Source organism: Pterocles gutturalis, unplaced genomic scaffold, assembly GCF_000699245.1.
Source record: "Pterocles gutturalis isolate BGI_N339 unplaced genomic scaffold, ASM69924v1 scaffold17613, whole genome shotgun sequence".
NCBI lineage: Eukaryota > Metazoa > Chordata > Aves > Pterocliformes > Pteroclidae > Pterocles > Pterocles gutturalis.
Window position 1 is genome coordinate 27875 of NW_010120847.1, and position 13381 is coordinate 41255.

At 37.4% G+C, this 13381-nt stretch overlaps 1 protein-coding gene across 1 annotated transcript; it reads right to left on the reverse strand.

The window, feature by feature from the left end:
- Positions 1-454: 454 nt before the first annotated feature.
- Positions 455-12702, reverse strand: RPP40 (ribonuclease P/MRP 40kDa subunit). The gene is made up of 8 exons (XM_010077047.1): positions 12589-12702; positions 11305-11449; positions 10024-10092; positions 8514-8609; positions 7218-7343; positions 3089-3287; positions 2126-2260; positions 455-749 (listed from the first exon to the last, which is right to left on the reverse strand). Exons 1-8 carry the CDS (start codon positions 12700-12702, stop codon positions 551-553), a joined length of 1083 nt encoding a protein of 360 aa, XP_010075349.1. The 3' UTR covers positions 455-550.
- Positions 12703-13381: the final 679 nt, after the last annotated feature.

The window sequence follows — 13381 nt, forward strand, 5'->3', positions numbered from 1 at the left end:
TGCAAAATTCAAAAAGCAGGTCAGTAAGCCTTTACTTTTCCCATGTTCAACAGGGGCTCCTCCCCCTGTCACGTACCTCCTTCTCCTCACCTTTTTTCTCCTTCCCCCTACCAAATTATGGAGAAGACATCTTCCCCCCCCCCCTTTTTTTTATTTGTCACCATGTAGTCTGAAATGACTTAAGAATTAATTTGAAGGTTTACAGATCTTTAATGTAAAAAAAAAAAAAAGATTAAATCCCAAAATGAGATTTCCTCCCAAATATTTTAGCTAGCAATCTGTAAAACAACTCCCGAGAACTTAAAACTCTCAAAAACATCTTTTTCTTAAAGCTAGAATTGTGAAGTCTTTCAGAAGGCACTGTATGACAGTGAAGAAACAAAAAATCCATTCCGCCATTGCAGGTCATCCTTTAAAGGCTATAAATAATGGCAAAACATATACAGTCTCTTAGTACTTAACTTGTTACTTAATTACTTTTATAAAAATTATCTAATGTTTCTATACAGTAACATGGAATTATTAGAAAACTTCTTCTGTAGATATAGCTTTATGGAGGACAATCATCATTAGTTCCTACAGCCATCTGAAGCCAGTAGTCCAGATTTCTAAAAATGACGAAGTTGTACAAGTTCTCTCCTCCCTTGTGGAAACCATGTTCATTTTCTCTCCAGGAAACAGGGCTGTCTGCAAAGCCATGCACAGTTAAGGTCAGCCAATATGCCAGTTTTGGTTCAACAAAATAGCAACTGCAAGGAACAAGACAAGATAATCAATAATTACAGTGGAATAGAGAGCATGTTCAAGTACGCAATATAAAGTTAAAAAAAGACATATGCACTCTAGTGAAAACTTGTAATTAACAAAAAACACTTCTTTAGTACATAATAAATACATTTTTAAAAAAATTATATCAGAAGACATTAGGAAATGAAATAAGATTGACTCTTGATTACTCCTACTGTACTTTTAGACATGGCAAACCTGCAAATTATAGCGATTAGAAAAGTTTAAGTTGTAAAGTAGCTGCTCAGAATTTCTTACAGCATGCATTTTCTTTCAGAAAACAGAACATTTACTGAGAACAGTTGCTATCAGGGCAAAAAAGACATAGGAGGAAGAAACATAGCCAGGCTATGCTTGACACAAATACTTTTACTACCAGAAAGGAAATGGATTACAAATAATCAAAGCCAGACATTATCTTACTGCTCACAGAGTCAGAGTCACAGAATGTTAGAGATTGGAAGGGACCTCGAAAGATCATCTAGTCCAATCCCCCTGCCAGAGCAGGAACACCTAGATCTCTTTAAAGTAGAGCATAAAAGCCAAAGAAATTTGTGTTCCAACTCTGGCCTAGGGAGGCTTTCTGTATGAGATTTGAAAATCGCTCAGAGTAATGATCATATTCCAGATAAAGCAACAGCAATATTGTCATGAGTCAGTGCTACAGTCATGAGCCACTAGGCACTTTAAGAATTGCCTCATACATGGAGCAAAGAGTTTCCAGAATTTGCTATCAGTAGCACTAATATACAATACAGCCAGATACCACACTGATCCATGATACAGTCAGCATCATGTAGTTTGGTATTGAATTTGAACTATGGCTCCCCCAGTCACCACTATCCAGTGTCCTATGTTACAACACTTAAAAACTCACTAAAAGTTTATTGATTGTAGTGGCATAATAACCTCGAAGTACATAATAACCTTGCAATACTCTTTTTGGTATCATAAAGGCTTTTCAACCATATTTTCCATCAGTAGTTAAAAAGACTACATCAGACATATATGAGGGCATCTGATTTTCACAGACGGGGGAATTTGAAAAATGTGGAGCTCAGTAGAGCCACTGTTTCTTAGAAATTAAGATAAAAAGCAAAGTCATTACCAGAATACAGGGTAGTCATTTTCGAATTTGGAATATCCAGAACTGTTTATTTCTTTTTTTATATACTGATGTTAAGCTTCCAGATAATTTCCTAATTGAAGTTAAAAAAATTCATTTTGTATATTTTGCTATTTCCCTGCAACAGCACTACTGAAAAAAGGTATTTAAAAACTATTCCAAAAAGTGTTACGAGTACAAATGTTTTAGTAATGTACTCCTGTCAGCCCTTACCATAGCTGCTCCAATAACTGAATTATCTTCTCAGGAATTATAAAGCCTGTGATTGTGCACAAAAAAGCTTTTTCCACCATTGTGTTGGGCTGAGGGCAGCAATAGGTTGATAAAAAGCTAGATGATTTGTTGTCTCTGGAAAAAAAAAAAAAACACAAAACAACTAGAATAAATATACTTTAAATCTTCTACAGTAACTCTCAGTAATCAAAGCTTTTACCAAACAAGTCGTACCTATGTATATCATGTAAATTAATGCTGAAGCAACCAATGACCAAGCAACTAATACACAAGATGTCATGGTGCTGTGGATTAACCATCGTAGAGCAAAAGTGAGAAAACATGTGGGTTTAGAAAAAGACAATTTAATAGTAAAAGCAGAAGCTGCATGTGACAGTGAATCAAACTAAGGAATTCATTTACTACTTCCCATCAGCAGACAGATGTTTAGCCATCTCCAGGAAAGCAGGGCTTCATCATGTGCGATTGTGACTTGGGAAAACAAATGCCCTAACTCCAAACATTCTCCCCCTTCTTTCCCCCAGATTTTATTGCTGAGCATGCCACCATACGGTGTGGGATATCCCTCTGCTCAGCTGGGGTCTGCTGTTGTGGCTGTGTTCCCTCCCAGCCTACTCATGGGCAGGGCAGTACAAGAAATAGGAAAGGCCTTGATGCTGTGTAAGCACTGCTCAGCAACAGCTAAAACATCCCTGTGTTATCAACACTGTTTTTGTCATAAATACAAAACAGCACCACACAAGCACCAGTAAACATGGGTACCCCCAAAACCACAGCGCAATTGTTCAAGACTTACAACAAACACTGAAGTGCATGCGTCTGTAAGAATCAGTCATAAGAAATGCATCATAAGAATTAGTTCTTATTTAACTCTTACTTAAAATAAATTGTGGCTTTCCTTACTTAAGATTATTTAAAGATCAAACAAATTCAAATACTTACAAGCTAACTTGATTCAAGACAGCACCTAGCCATTCAAACAGTTCCTCTGTACTGCAGGACTCATCTGGCTTTCCTTGCAGCTCGTTACTTTGTAACACCGGACACTGCAAGTCCTTTAAGGTGCTGAAGGTCACTTTTGGCTTCAGGGCCTGTATTTGGTTTTTTGAAAAGTATGACATCAATGTTGATCCCTCTGCACCTTAACAACACAACACCACAAGGAGCTGTTACAAAACTACTAAACAAAAGGAGCTCTGAATACATTAAACCTTTGTATGTGTATACAAGAAAATGCAGTGTGTAAACTGTTTACATGCTGTTGTCTTTGGCAAAAGCCATAGAATCTTCAGCTTCCTTATCTTCTTGGAAATGTAACAGTGCAAGATCCAGCAACTCAGTAAAATTACTATTTAACTGGTAAGTATAGATTTGTCAATAGAAAATTCAAGCTGAATTAACTGGGCAAGTAATAAAACAAACTCATTAGAAAGAGGAATTCAGAGTGTTAACTGCTCCTCGAGACAAAGTGGTCTGCAAATGCACTCACACCATAAGCATACCCATGCTTACATACATGAGGCCAGAGAACATTTTGCCTTGCATGTACATTCCCTTTGTGTTCACACACAGGTACTCACTGCTGTAGAAGAACAATGCATGCTTTATACCACTAGGTCATCTCTAGCTCAGCATTTCCAGAAATTCCTTGGGCATTGCACCATGAGAGGAAGAATACATGTAGATGTGCACAAAGATAATGCATCTCTAAGAAAAATAAAGGGAACTAAGCTCACATGAATTCAGGCAGTATTCCCTGCAAAAACCACGGTGTGTCTAGAGGAATCCCAGCATCACTAGTTCACCAAGAACTGCCTCTCAGAGACCGCAGGGCTTCTAGAATCATGAATAACTCCAGCAGAATAAATTCCTGCAGATCTCAGGAATACTTTGCAAAAAGCTATAATGCCATTTAAATTCCCCTGAAACATGCCTTCACGACTGCAGAAAGTTTCCCTTCTCCTTATCCTAAGAGGCACTCAGTCTTCTATCCAGCATGTCAGGTTAGTGGATCTCTTAGTTCTGTCAGCTGAGGACAACAATGCATAAGAATCCTTCTGAGAGGACTGATGCCATCACTAAAGACCACATACTTGATTTCCCAGGTGTGATGGCAAACTTAATTTAGGAGCCATAAGGTTTTGGAGAAAAATTATTTATAGTAAATCGAGAAATTGGCTTCAGGTAAGGTATATTTGGAAGGTCATGTGGTCATCAAGACTAGAGACTCTCCTACCCACCTGGTTAAAGTGTCTGCCATCCCAGAACACTGTTTTCCCTGAATAGTGTAAAAGTGAGCAGGTGACTATATGTTTGAGAACAGATTTATCAGTGATGTCAAGAGGAATTCTACAATAGACTGGAAGATGAGGACTGGAGACAGAAGAAAGGGGGGAGGGTAAACAAATCAAATTATAGCACAAATCTCACTTTACTAGGATCAAAGAAGAAAAAAAAATGTGGCAGGTCTTCAAATGCAGTATGGCTGTAAAAGTTAGATGTACCTTGATGGACTTCCAGGGAAAAAGCCATGTATCTTAATTCTAGTGATACAAAACAGCAGGTAAAATTATGAAAACTTATCCTAGACTAAAAAACCTAACCTAGGAAAGCATATTGCAAATTAAGAGATATTAACCGATTTCCCTTTTGAAACAGTAAGATAAATGACACTGAGTCTATTTTCCTAAATTTGAAATTCCAGATATTTTCATAAAGTAACAGGGCAACCAAGAAATAATACCTTATTCAGTATAAGTCTTAGGGCCAGTATAGCATTTAAATACCACAGAAAAGGCATGTATTAACAGAATAAATTCAAGAACAGGATAGACTTAACTGTGGAATACCCTATTGAAGACTTGCTATCAAAAATTATGGACTGCCTAAACTCCATCAGTCATACTTATCAAGGACAATCACATTGGGAAGCAAAAAAAAGGAGGGCACATCAAAAAAGGCTGTCCAAGTACCAAAGGGCACAGTGAGAAAGACAGACAGCCACAGACTTCTTGTTAATTTAGTATTTTTATATAGATATTTTTAAGTCCAAAGTCTGCTAGAACAGATGATCTTCCTTCAGTCTGTACTTCCTATTGGTATTTGTTAGACTAACATGTTCAAAGTATGTATAATATTGCCCTAGAATTCTAAGTCAAATATAGAAAATTATACATTTTAAATGTCCTCTCCACACAGGAGCAAGCCTCAGCTACAGTCCGAACTTCAAGAAATCTCAAAGACTACAGTCAAGACTCCAACAGAACAATTCCTCTAATTACAGCATAGCTTTCTATGTTAACAACCAGTCATTGTCAACGTTTTTCAGAGGCCAGTGACTTTCAGCCAATAAACATTTAAAATTGTCACATAAATTACAGCAATAGAAAAGAGAAGATTGTTTTGCCTCTGTTGGTAAATACATAAGACACTCCAGAGTCCCTTTTTCTGTTCCTCTTAGTGCCTCAACCACTAAGTGGGAAAAACAGGTATGACAACAAAAAAATCCTGCTGTTGGAAAGTGACACGAATGTTTATAGGTTTGCAGGAGTGCCGGCCATAGGAAAGAATGCTAGCAATATAGCAGGAAGGCTGAAACCAGAATGTTCACAGAGGACACGGATTTTCTCAATAAAACTTCTCTTTTCCCCTTCAAGCAGAATCTACATGGTGCTTCATGTCTATTAATAAAAATGTACAAACATTTTATTTTTGTCAGTACTAAGGAACTAAGAGTCTTTAGTGTGTTATGACCACGAGATTCCTACACAGAAAGGCATTCAGATTTAACTCCATATTCAGGAAACGATTGACCTGACCCGGTTTTTGGATGTAAGAAAGTGAAGAAGAGGAATGCTATTCTTCTTGAATGCTGCTACAGTGGCAGCAACAAATATAAGAAACATACCAGACCCAGAGGCATTTTGCTCTCTGCCCAAGGTCAATAAATCCAAGCAAGTGAACCTTGAAGATCTACCACTTTAGTTGGCTTTATGTCACCATTTATGGCAGCAACAGCTTTCACAGTGACTCTTTCCTGAAGACTACAAGGATGGAATTGCAAGCCTTTAAACAATTTCTGTATGACAAACAAGGAAGGGTCCTTGTCATATGAACAGTACTTAAAAAGGGGGAAGGGAAACATGAAGGACTAAAGTGAAACAAGGGACACTGCTAAAGGAGCTTGTAAGCAGCTTTAATTTCTCAGATCAGTAACACCCTCTCAGACTTGGTCTGGAAGAGCCAGGAAAAACCACACTAAAAGCTACACAGCTATGATGAAGAAAAATGTTTTTTTGCAGTACAGACTCCTGCAGTTTTTTCAATTCTATGCAAATGCTAGGTATCCCTAGATACAGCCTATTCTGAGGTAATACAAGTAACTGAGGATTTTGGAAAACGGCCCTCAGAGGAAGAACAATACTTAAACCCCAGCAGAAAAATGAATGTAATTAGAAAACAGTAGATGAACGAATACTAGAAGAAAGGTGATTTGAGACAATACAATTTCTTAGAACAACAACTACTCTGCTTCAAACTCAAACAAGTGTTTGAGAATAAAATGATAAAACAGCAGACTGCACGTGTATCAGTGTACATACCACATGATGGAAACAGGGATTCTGTACATGTCCTATAACTACTGATGAAAGTTCCCCATCTTGAGTACTACACCAAATATATAACTTATGCCTATTAATAAAAAAATAAATAATGTGTATTTATAATGGTTATGTATGTCACAAATTTATAAAGAAGAGGCAGCACTATAAAATAGGCAAAGTTACACTAGAAAGCCTGCACGACACTAACACAAGGAAATGAAGCAATTAACATATCCTCTAAGAAACACTGTTGTGTTCCTGAACTGAATGTTTTGCTGTGTAGGAAGCAACACCCCCTCCCCAAACAAATAAACAAAACAAACAAAAAACTCCACCCAAACACATTTTAATCTAACTTTTCCATCCACTAAAAAAGTATTTGGGCAATCACTGGAAAAGAACAGTAAACTAAAAATATTTGGACTTCATGTCAGTTACATTTTACTTTTACATTTAGTTTTTATTACCTGTATTATACCAAGCCATCAGGAAGTCAAATTCTAAAGGTTTCTTTTCTTTCAAGGCCCAAAGCACTCTGTTATATTTCTTGCTATCAGGGTGAAAGCTGGAATCAGTCAAGTCAATAGTTATAACTGCGAAAATGTACAAAAGCAATTGTTACTTAACTGAAATAACTTTTAATATTATATTCATTAAGTACTAAAAGAACACAACGAAACCAAAGAACATTAAACTTCCTTTCCACATATACAGCATCTTTACAAAGTATTTGATTATGCAAATATGACTCTCTATTATGTAACAAAATACTCTACTCCTGCTGTCCTTGCTTTGAGATAATCTGGAACTGCCTTCTAGTGACTAGAGGGACACATTCCTTTTGTAACGGCAGTGACAGAAGTATCAAAACAGCGCCTTAAAAATATCTTGGTAATTAGGCAAGCTATTAGCACTAAAAAAGCTAGAATTTCTAACACTAAAAGCCATGTATACGGCAATGACAATTTTTCAACTGTTTTTTTCCAGATTAATTGGTCCCAAGGTAAAAGTTAAACTTATTTTTCAGATGGAAATTTCATTATACATTTTACTTGACAAACTGAATGGTAAAATGATGTCCCATTTTGCCAAAATTCTTATTATAGATAACAAATTTCCCCTTCTGAAGTTTTTATGTAACTACTTATCAACTACTGCAGGTTGTAATACATTTGAGATGGCACAGTGTTCACGGGTTTTTTTAATTATTTACAAAAAAAAATTAACAAAAGTCACACTCAGTATGTCTTCTCTGCAGCTGTTAAAAAATTACATTTTCCAAGTGCTTGGTATACGAAGACTAACATTTTAAATGTGTCAACTGTAATACAATTCTCCCTCTCAAGCAAGCAGTCTTGGGTGAGGCTCTTCACTGACTCTTTTGTCTAGTGTGCAAATTTTAAGCTCTACCTTAATTAGTTTAGTATTTTCCGCTTTCCATCAGAAGGCACAGATGCTGTGCACAGTATACAAAATTTCTTGAGTCCCAGATCACTCGAGTATAAACAACACAATGAAAACCCCAGAAATTAAAAATTTTATAGAATACCCCAAAGATCACACATTTGTTTCCTTAGAGCTGTTTTATTATTTGGAAAAATGTATTTTTTCCTCTTCATGCAGTCCTTGTATCTGCATCTGGAAAAATATGACCTAGACAAAAACCCATTTTAAGGTAAGGGAAGCATTGCTGGTTTAATATCCTAAAAAGGTGCTTCACAGACAGATCTGAAATAAGCACTGTTAATATAAATAATACTTACTATATCTCATTACTTTTTTGCCAGAATACCGAGAAGGGTGACCTTGCAGTCCAAGTTCCTCATAAGTATCCTTATCCACTGATAGAATTAGTTTTCCTATAAACAAAACAAACTTTAATACAAACAATCTTCTACTTAGTTCCCTTCGCAGTCTTCTGAGAATCATAAACCTTATACAATGTTAGCTTCGGATCAATGGTATTACTAATGGAATCCAGACTCCTCAATTTCAGTTAAATGGATTACCAAATTAACACTTCAAAAAAAAAGGTTATAATGCAATTACTTTTTTATCAAAAAGGTCTTATGAACTAGAATGAGGAAAGTGTAATATTATTCCTGAGCGAGGCATAGCTTTTTTACTGTACTACCTCACTTCATTTCCTCATTCTTTCCTCCACTTGTCCCCTAGCATTTGCCATGTCATTGGTTGAACACTACATTACACTGGGGCCTGATTTAGTAAACATTCATGCATGCATTGCTCAACTACACATACAAAATCAGTTCCTCCAACTCCAGCAGGACTACTCACATTGAGCAAACTATGCTTATTAGTGATGAGCAGATATACGCTGGAACAACTCCACTTTCATGTTCATAAACCAAATCCAGCAGCTGCCACTCAGTACAGAATTTCACACAACAGATCTCTACTACAGTCTACTGCACAAGTAACAGTGTAATATCAAATACAAACAAATAAGCTTGTTGCTGAAGATTTCAGATAACATAACCAGGAATTGTAACACTGTCTCTGCATTAATTGTGCATAACTTGTAATAGCTGTATCGTACAAACTCAATCTCTATCAAGTGTCCATTTCGCTAGGACTGTGTTAACAGAGCACATAAAAGAATTCCTCCTCTGAAGAATCTGAATTTACTTATGCCCTGATGGGCACCTGTCATATTACAGCATCTTGGGCCAGATGGCTGCTAGACGAATTTGTGTTTCTATTATATCTGATATACTGTTAAACAGAAACATATCTGATGCCCAAAATCACTTCATTATTTTCTCTGCATGTAAAATCCCACCCCAGATGTAACATTTGGTCATAAAACTGTGATGGAACTGCAAGAGTATTTTAACTCATTACATAATTCTCAAAGAATAAACAATATTTTAAAAGTGTTCCTCAGCAGTGCTGATAATTTTCTTTTTTGGTACAAATTCTGTCTTTAAGACCAGTAGGAAACAAGAAGTTGCAATGCAAGGTTTTCACAAAAATAATCCTCTGTAGCAATTGCAATTATAGTTGAGCATTGACAATCTGATACTATACCTAAGTTGATTTTTTAAAAATTTCCTTTATTTGAAATAAATTTAACAGCATGAATTAAAAAAATAAGTTTAAATTAATATTTTTCTGATTCAAACATATTTCTAACAAAGTTGGCAAGTATAGTAAGCATTGAATTTTCCAGTTTACATTACTCCAAATGAAAAGAACAACCCAAGACCATAATCAATATCTATGTATTACTAAAAGCAAAAAATATCATACCATTTGGTAGCAGAGCTGCAGTATTATCTTGGTCAATTTTTGTGTTATGAGTAAGTGCGTAGCATGAACCTTTAGGAAAAAAACATGAGATTACACAGTCTCTAAAGATGGACACGACCATATGAACAATTCACCTCAAGATAATCAAACATGCCAAATAACATTTGAATCATTCTAAACTCTTGTGTTTTCCTCATCTAACTTTCCTCAAGCAAAATAGCATTTTGTTATCATTTTTATAAACCTTGGACTGGCACTATTTTAAATGACCCGTAATACACATAACATTAACAATATGCCCCAATATGAAAACACCTTCTTTCCACATGTGACCTTTCCCACTCAGCAAACGGAAAACTACGTTTTTTTCCAGACCCACTTCTATTGTTAGTTCAGATGAAGACAAGGTGGAAGAAGCTCACGTTGCTAAATCTATTTTGTAGCATTATCTGCCACAACCAATTTTGGTTTTTAAAATACAAGAGTCAGATCCCGTAAACTCTGTGTACAAACATCGTATTGCTTCCATAAAGCTGCTGGCATAAAAAGCATTAATGAGACTAAAAGAAATAAGATGAGTCCCACATTTAGCAAGTAATTAATCTCTTATTCTGCTGTTTCATCTACATGGTCTCTGTTCTCCTCTCTTTTCCCTTTAAAGCTTTTTTCCAAACTGGCAATCATATGAAGGCTAAAATCGTTATCACAAGCCAAACAAGTGGGCCCTGCTCAATGAAAACAGCATGCTCTGAGTATGCAACAGCAAGTTGGCTGGGCAGAGGCTGCATCTTTCTTCACATCCTCTTTGCTCTTACTGTGTAGAGATGACCTGCTGTAACTCCATTATCAAAAACTTAAAAAAAAAAAAAAGGTAACCAGATTTTTTTCTCTTGTCCACTGTGGAACACAGCTAACACAAGGAATGAGAAAGGGAGAAAGGAGACAATTTCTGCAGGAACCTGCATAAAGATGAGGCGTAGAAGAAACAGGTGTGAGGATACACAGAAGCCCTCTTGATAGCTGGCTTACAGAATTAAGATGGAATAGGAAGAAATGAAGAAAGAACAATCATAGAAGTTTTGGACCCACTGGGTGTAAACAAATGTTGACACACCACAAAGCAGCAAAAGCAGATAAAGACATTAATACACAGTTTTCTTAGCATTTTTTCTTCCCTTCCTTTAAAATACTTTTCAGAATAAATGATAATAAACCAATTTTACTGTGTTACGAAAAATATACACTATTACTGCATCTGGCATGTTCTGATTACCTTCTTACCTTTCTTCACAAAAGCATCAATGAATTCGTGAGCGACCAACTCATGAACAGATAAATTCCTCACCAGGTAGTACTCTCCAACATCCGCAATGGTACTTTTCAGCACTTCAGGTAGCAAGCCACATTCAGGGATCAAAAAAGACACCTATTAAGAATATATTTGTAATGTAAATAATATTCTAAAATATGTTCCGGAAGAAAACCAAGAAACAAAAAAAGAAAAATTCTTCTTTTCAAAGAGATCAGTATGTTACACCAAAATGAGATTAAGAAAAAAAATACTTTCAAACTATTCTATCAATTTGCTATCAATTACTACCCTAGGATTCAACCTTAGGTTTAGGATTGAGACCTCAATTGGCCAATGGTATATTCCACATCATGCACATCATGCCCAGTATACAGATAGGGCTCTGGCCAGAAGTGCTCTCTGTTGCTCCAGGTTGCCAGGTTATCTCCCTCTGGGTTGCCCATCTCCCAGGGTTATCTCAGTCTCTCAGACACTCAAGCTCTTATCTTCATTTCGGGGTTGCTGTTTCAGGACTCTCCCTGCTCTGGGATCCTTATCCAAGAATGGGCTGAGCCTTGGTCATCGGATGGTGAGCAGTATCACTGTGTATCACTCCTTTGTACACTTGTATATGTATTACTTATTATAATAATTATTAATCCTTTCAATATGATTGTAGTTTAGTTATTAAATTGTTCTTCTCTCAACCCATGAGTGTTTTTTCCCTTTACCCCTTTAATTCTCTCCCCCATCCCTGGGAGGGGGGAGTGAGCAGCTGTGTGGTGTTTTGCTTCCAACCAGAGTAAAACCACAACAACAAAGGCGTGATTTTACACAGCATGACTTATCTATCTTGTCTCACACCATTATAAATTTAGCTTGAAGTCACACTGGAGCACTTCCTTCAACCCTTGCTGCAGGAAGCAGTTATAACTAAAAATGTACGCTAAGCATTTAGGTAACCTCAGTGGAAAAGCAATGACCAAAGTAGAATTTAAACTAGTTTTTGAATCAATGCTTTCTCCTCTGTAGAATATTTTGGAAGTCAGGAAAGTGAACCATCAGAACAAAACTTGAAGATGGGCTTATGATTTAAAAAAAAAAAAACCTCGTTAAGGCTACAACTCTACAACTTCTGCAGCAGGTTTCCAATTTAAGGTAGGAATCCGATTTTCAACAGGGATGACCACCTAGCTTTTACTAAACTCTGCATTCAGTCTTTTGGTCCAACTGCCTACCATTAATTTCCCTTGCGTTTAAAACCTTTCCTGTACGTGTTTCACCAGATCAACAGAGGTCTTAAGTTCGGAGTCCAGGGCAAACTGGGTTATTACATGGGCAAGTATCAAGCCTCCCAATAACCATGCATAAGTAGCATAAAGGTTCATCCCCCTGCTCCTTCCTACCCCACCCCTCAAAAAAACCCCTTTTCTCTGAAACAAAATAGCTCACAGTGAACAGGTACATATCTCCCCTTGCACACACGCACAAGAGAAGTAACAGCTGACAGAAGGGCTGCCTGCCACACAAGCAGAAAACTTTCTAGTTAGCTGCTAAAAAAATTACCAATTTTTTTCTTTTTCTTTGCAACATGCAAAGAAAGGAGAGCAAGCTGGCAGAAATCGGTCTTCGCAACATTAAGTTGTCCAAAACAGTGAAGCAGCTGTTGACAGCATGACATGGTGCTTTGGCAGATGGACGGACAACACGAGCAAGAGGACTTCCAGGGTACACCTGCAGCCAGGCTTCAGCCGAAACCTCCCCGGCTGCTGAAGGACTCCCTCAGTCCCTCACTGCTTGGATCACCGATCTGCGGGTGACTTGCTGGGTGGCACTGACAAAACACTGTCATCTCTTCCCCCCGGGTCACCCCTCTTCTCTTCTAGATCGTGTCCACATGCTCTGCCACTCTTTTGAGGTGTTACATGCCGCCCAAGACCCCCAAGCCAGCGGGGGGCTAATTTTCCTCTTCCTTTTTCCCCTTAAGCGAGGTGTGCGGGCCACCTTTCCCAGGGACGGGATAAACCTTCCGGCAAACAGCGGGGCCCGAGCTGGGGCACCACCGGA

Excerpts from the sequence above, each read along its gene's own strand:
- RPP40 (XM_010077047.1), bottom strand. The coding sequence starts at position 12,702 with ATGAACCTTTATGCTACTTATGCATGGTTATTGGGAGGCTTGATACTT. Across the intron at positions 11,450-12,588 it reads CTGTTGATCTGGTGAAACAC|GTGTCTTTTTTGATCCCTGA; the intron begins GTACAGGAAAGG and ends TATTCTTAATAG. Across the intron at positions 3,288-7,217 it reads GATGGCTTGGTATAATACAG|GTGCAGAGGGATCAACATTG; the intron begins GTAATAAAAACT and ends TGTGTTGTTAAG.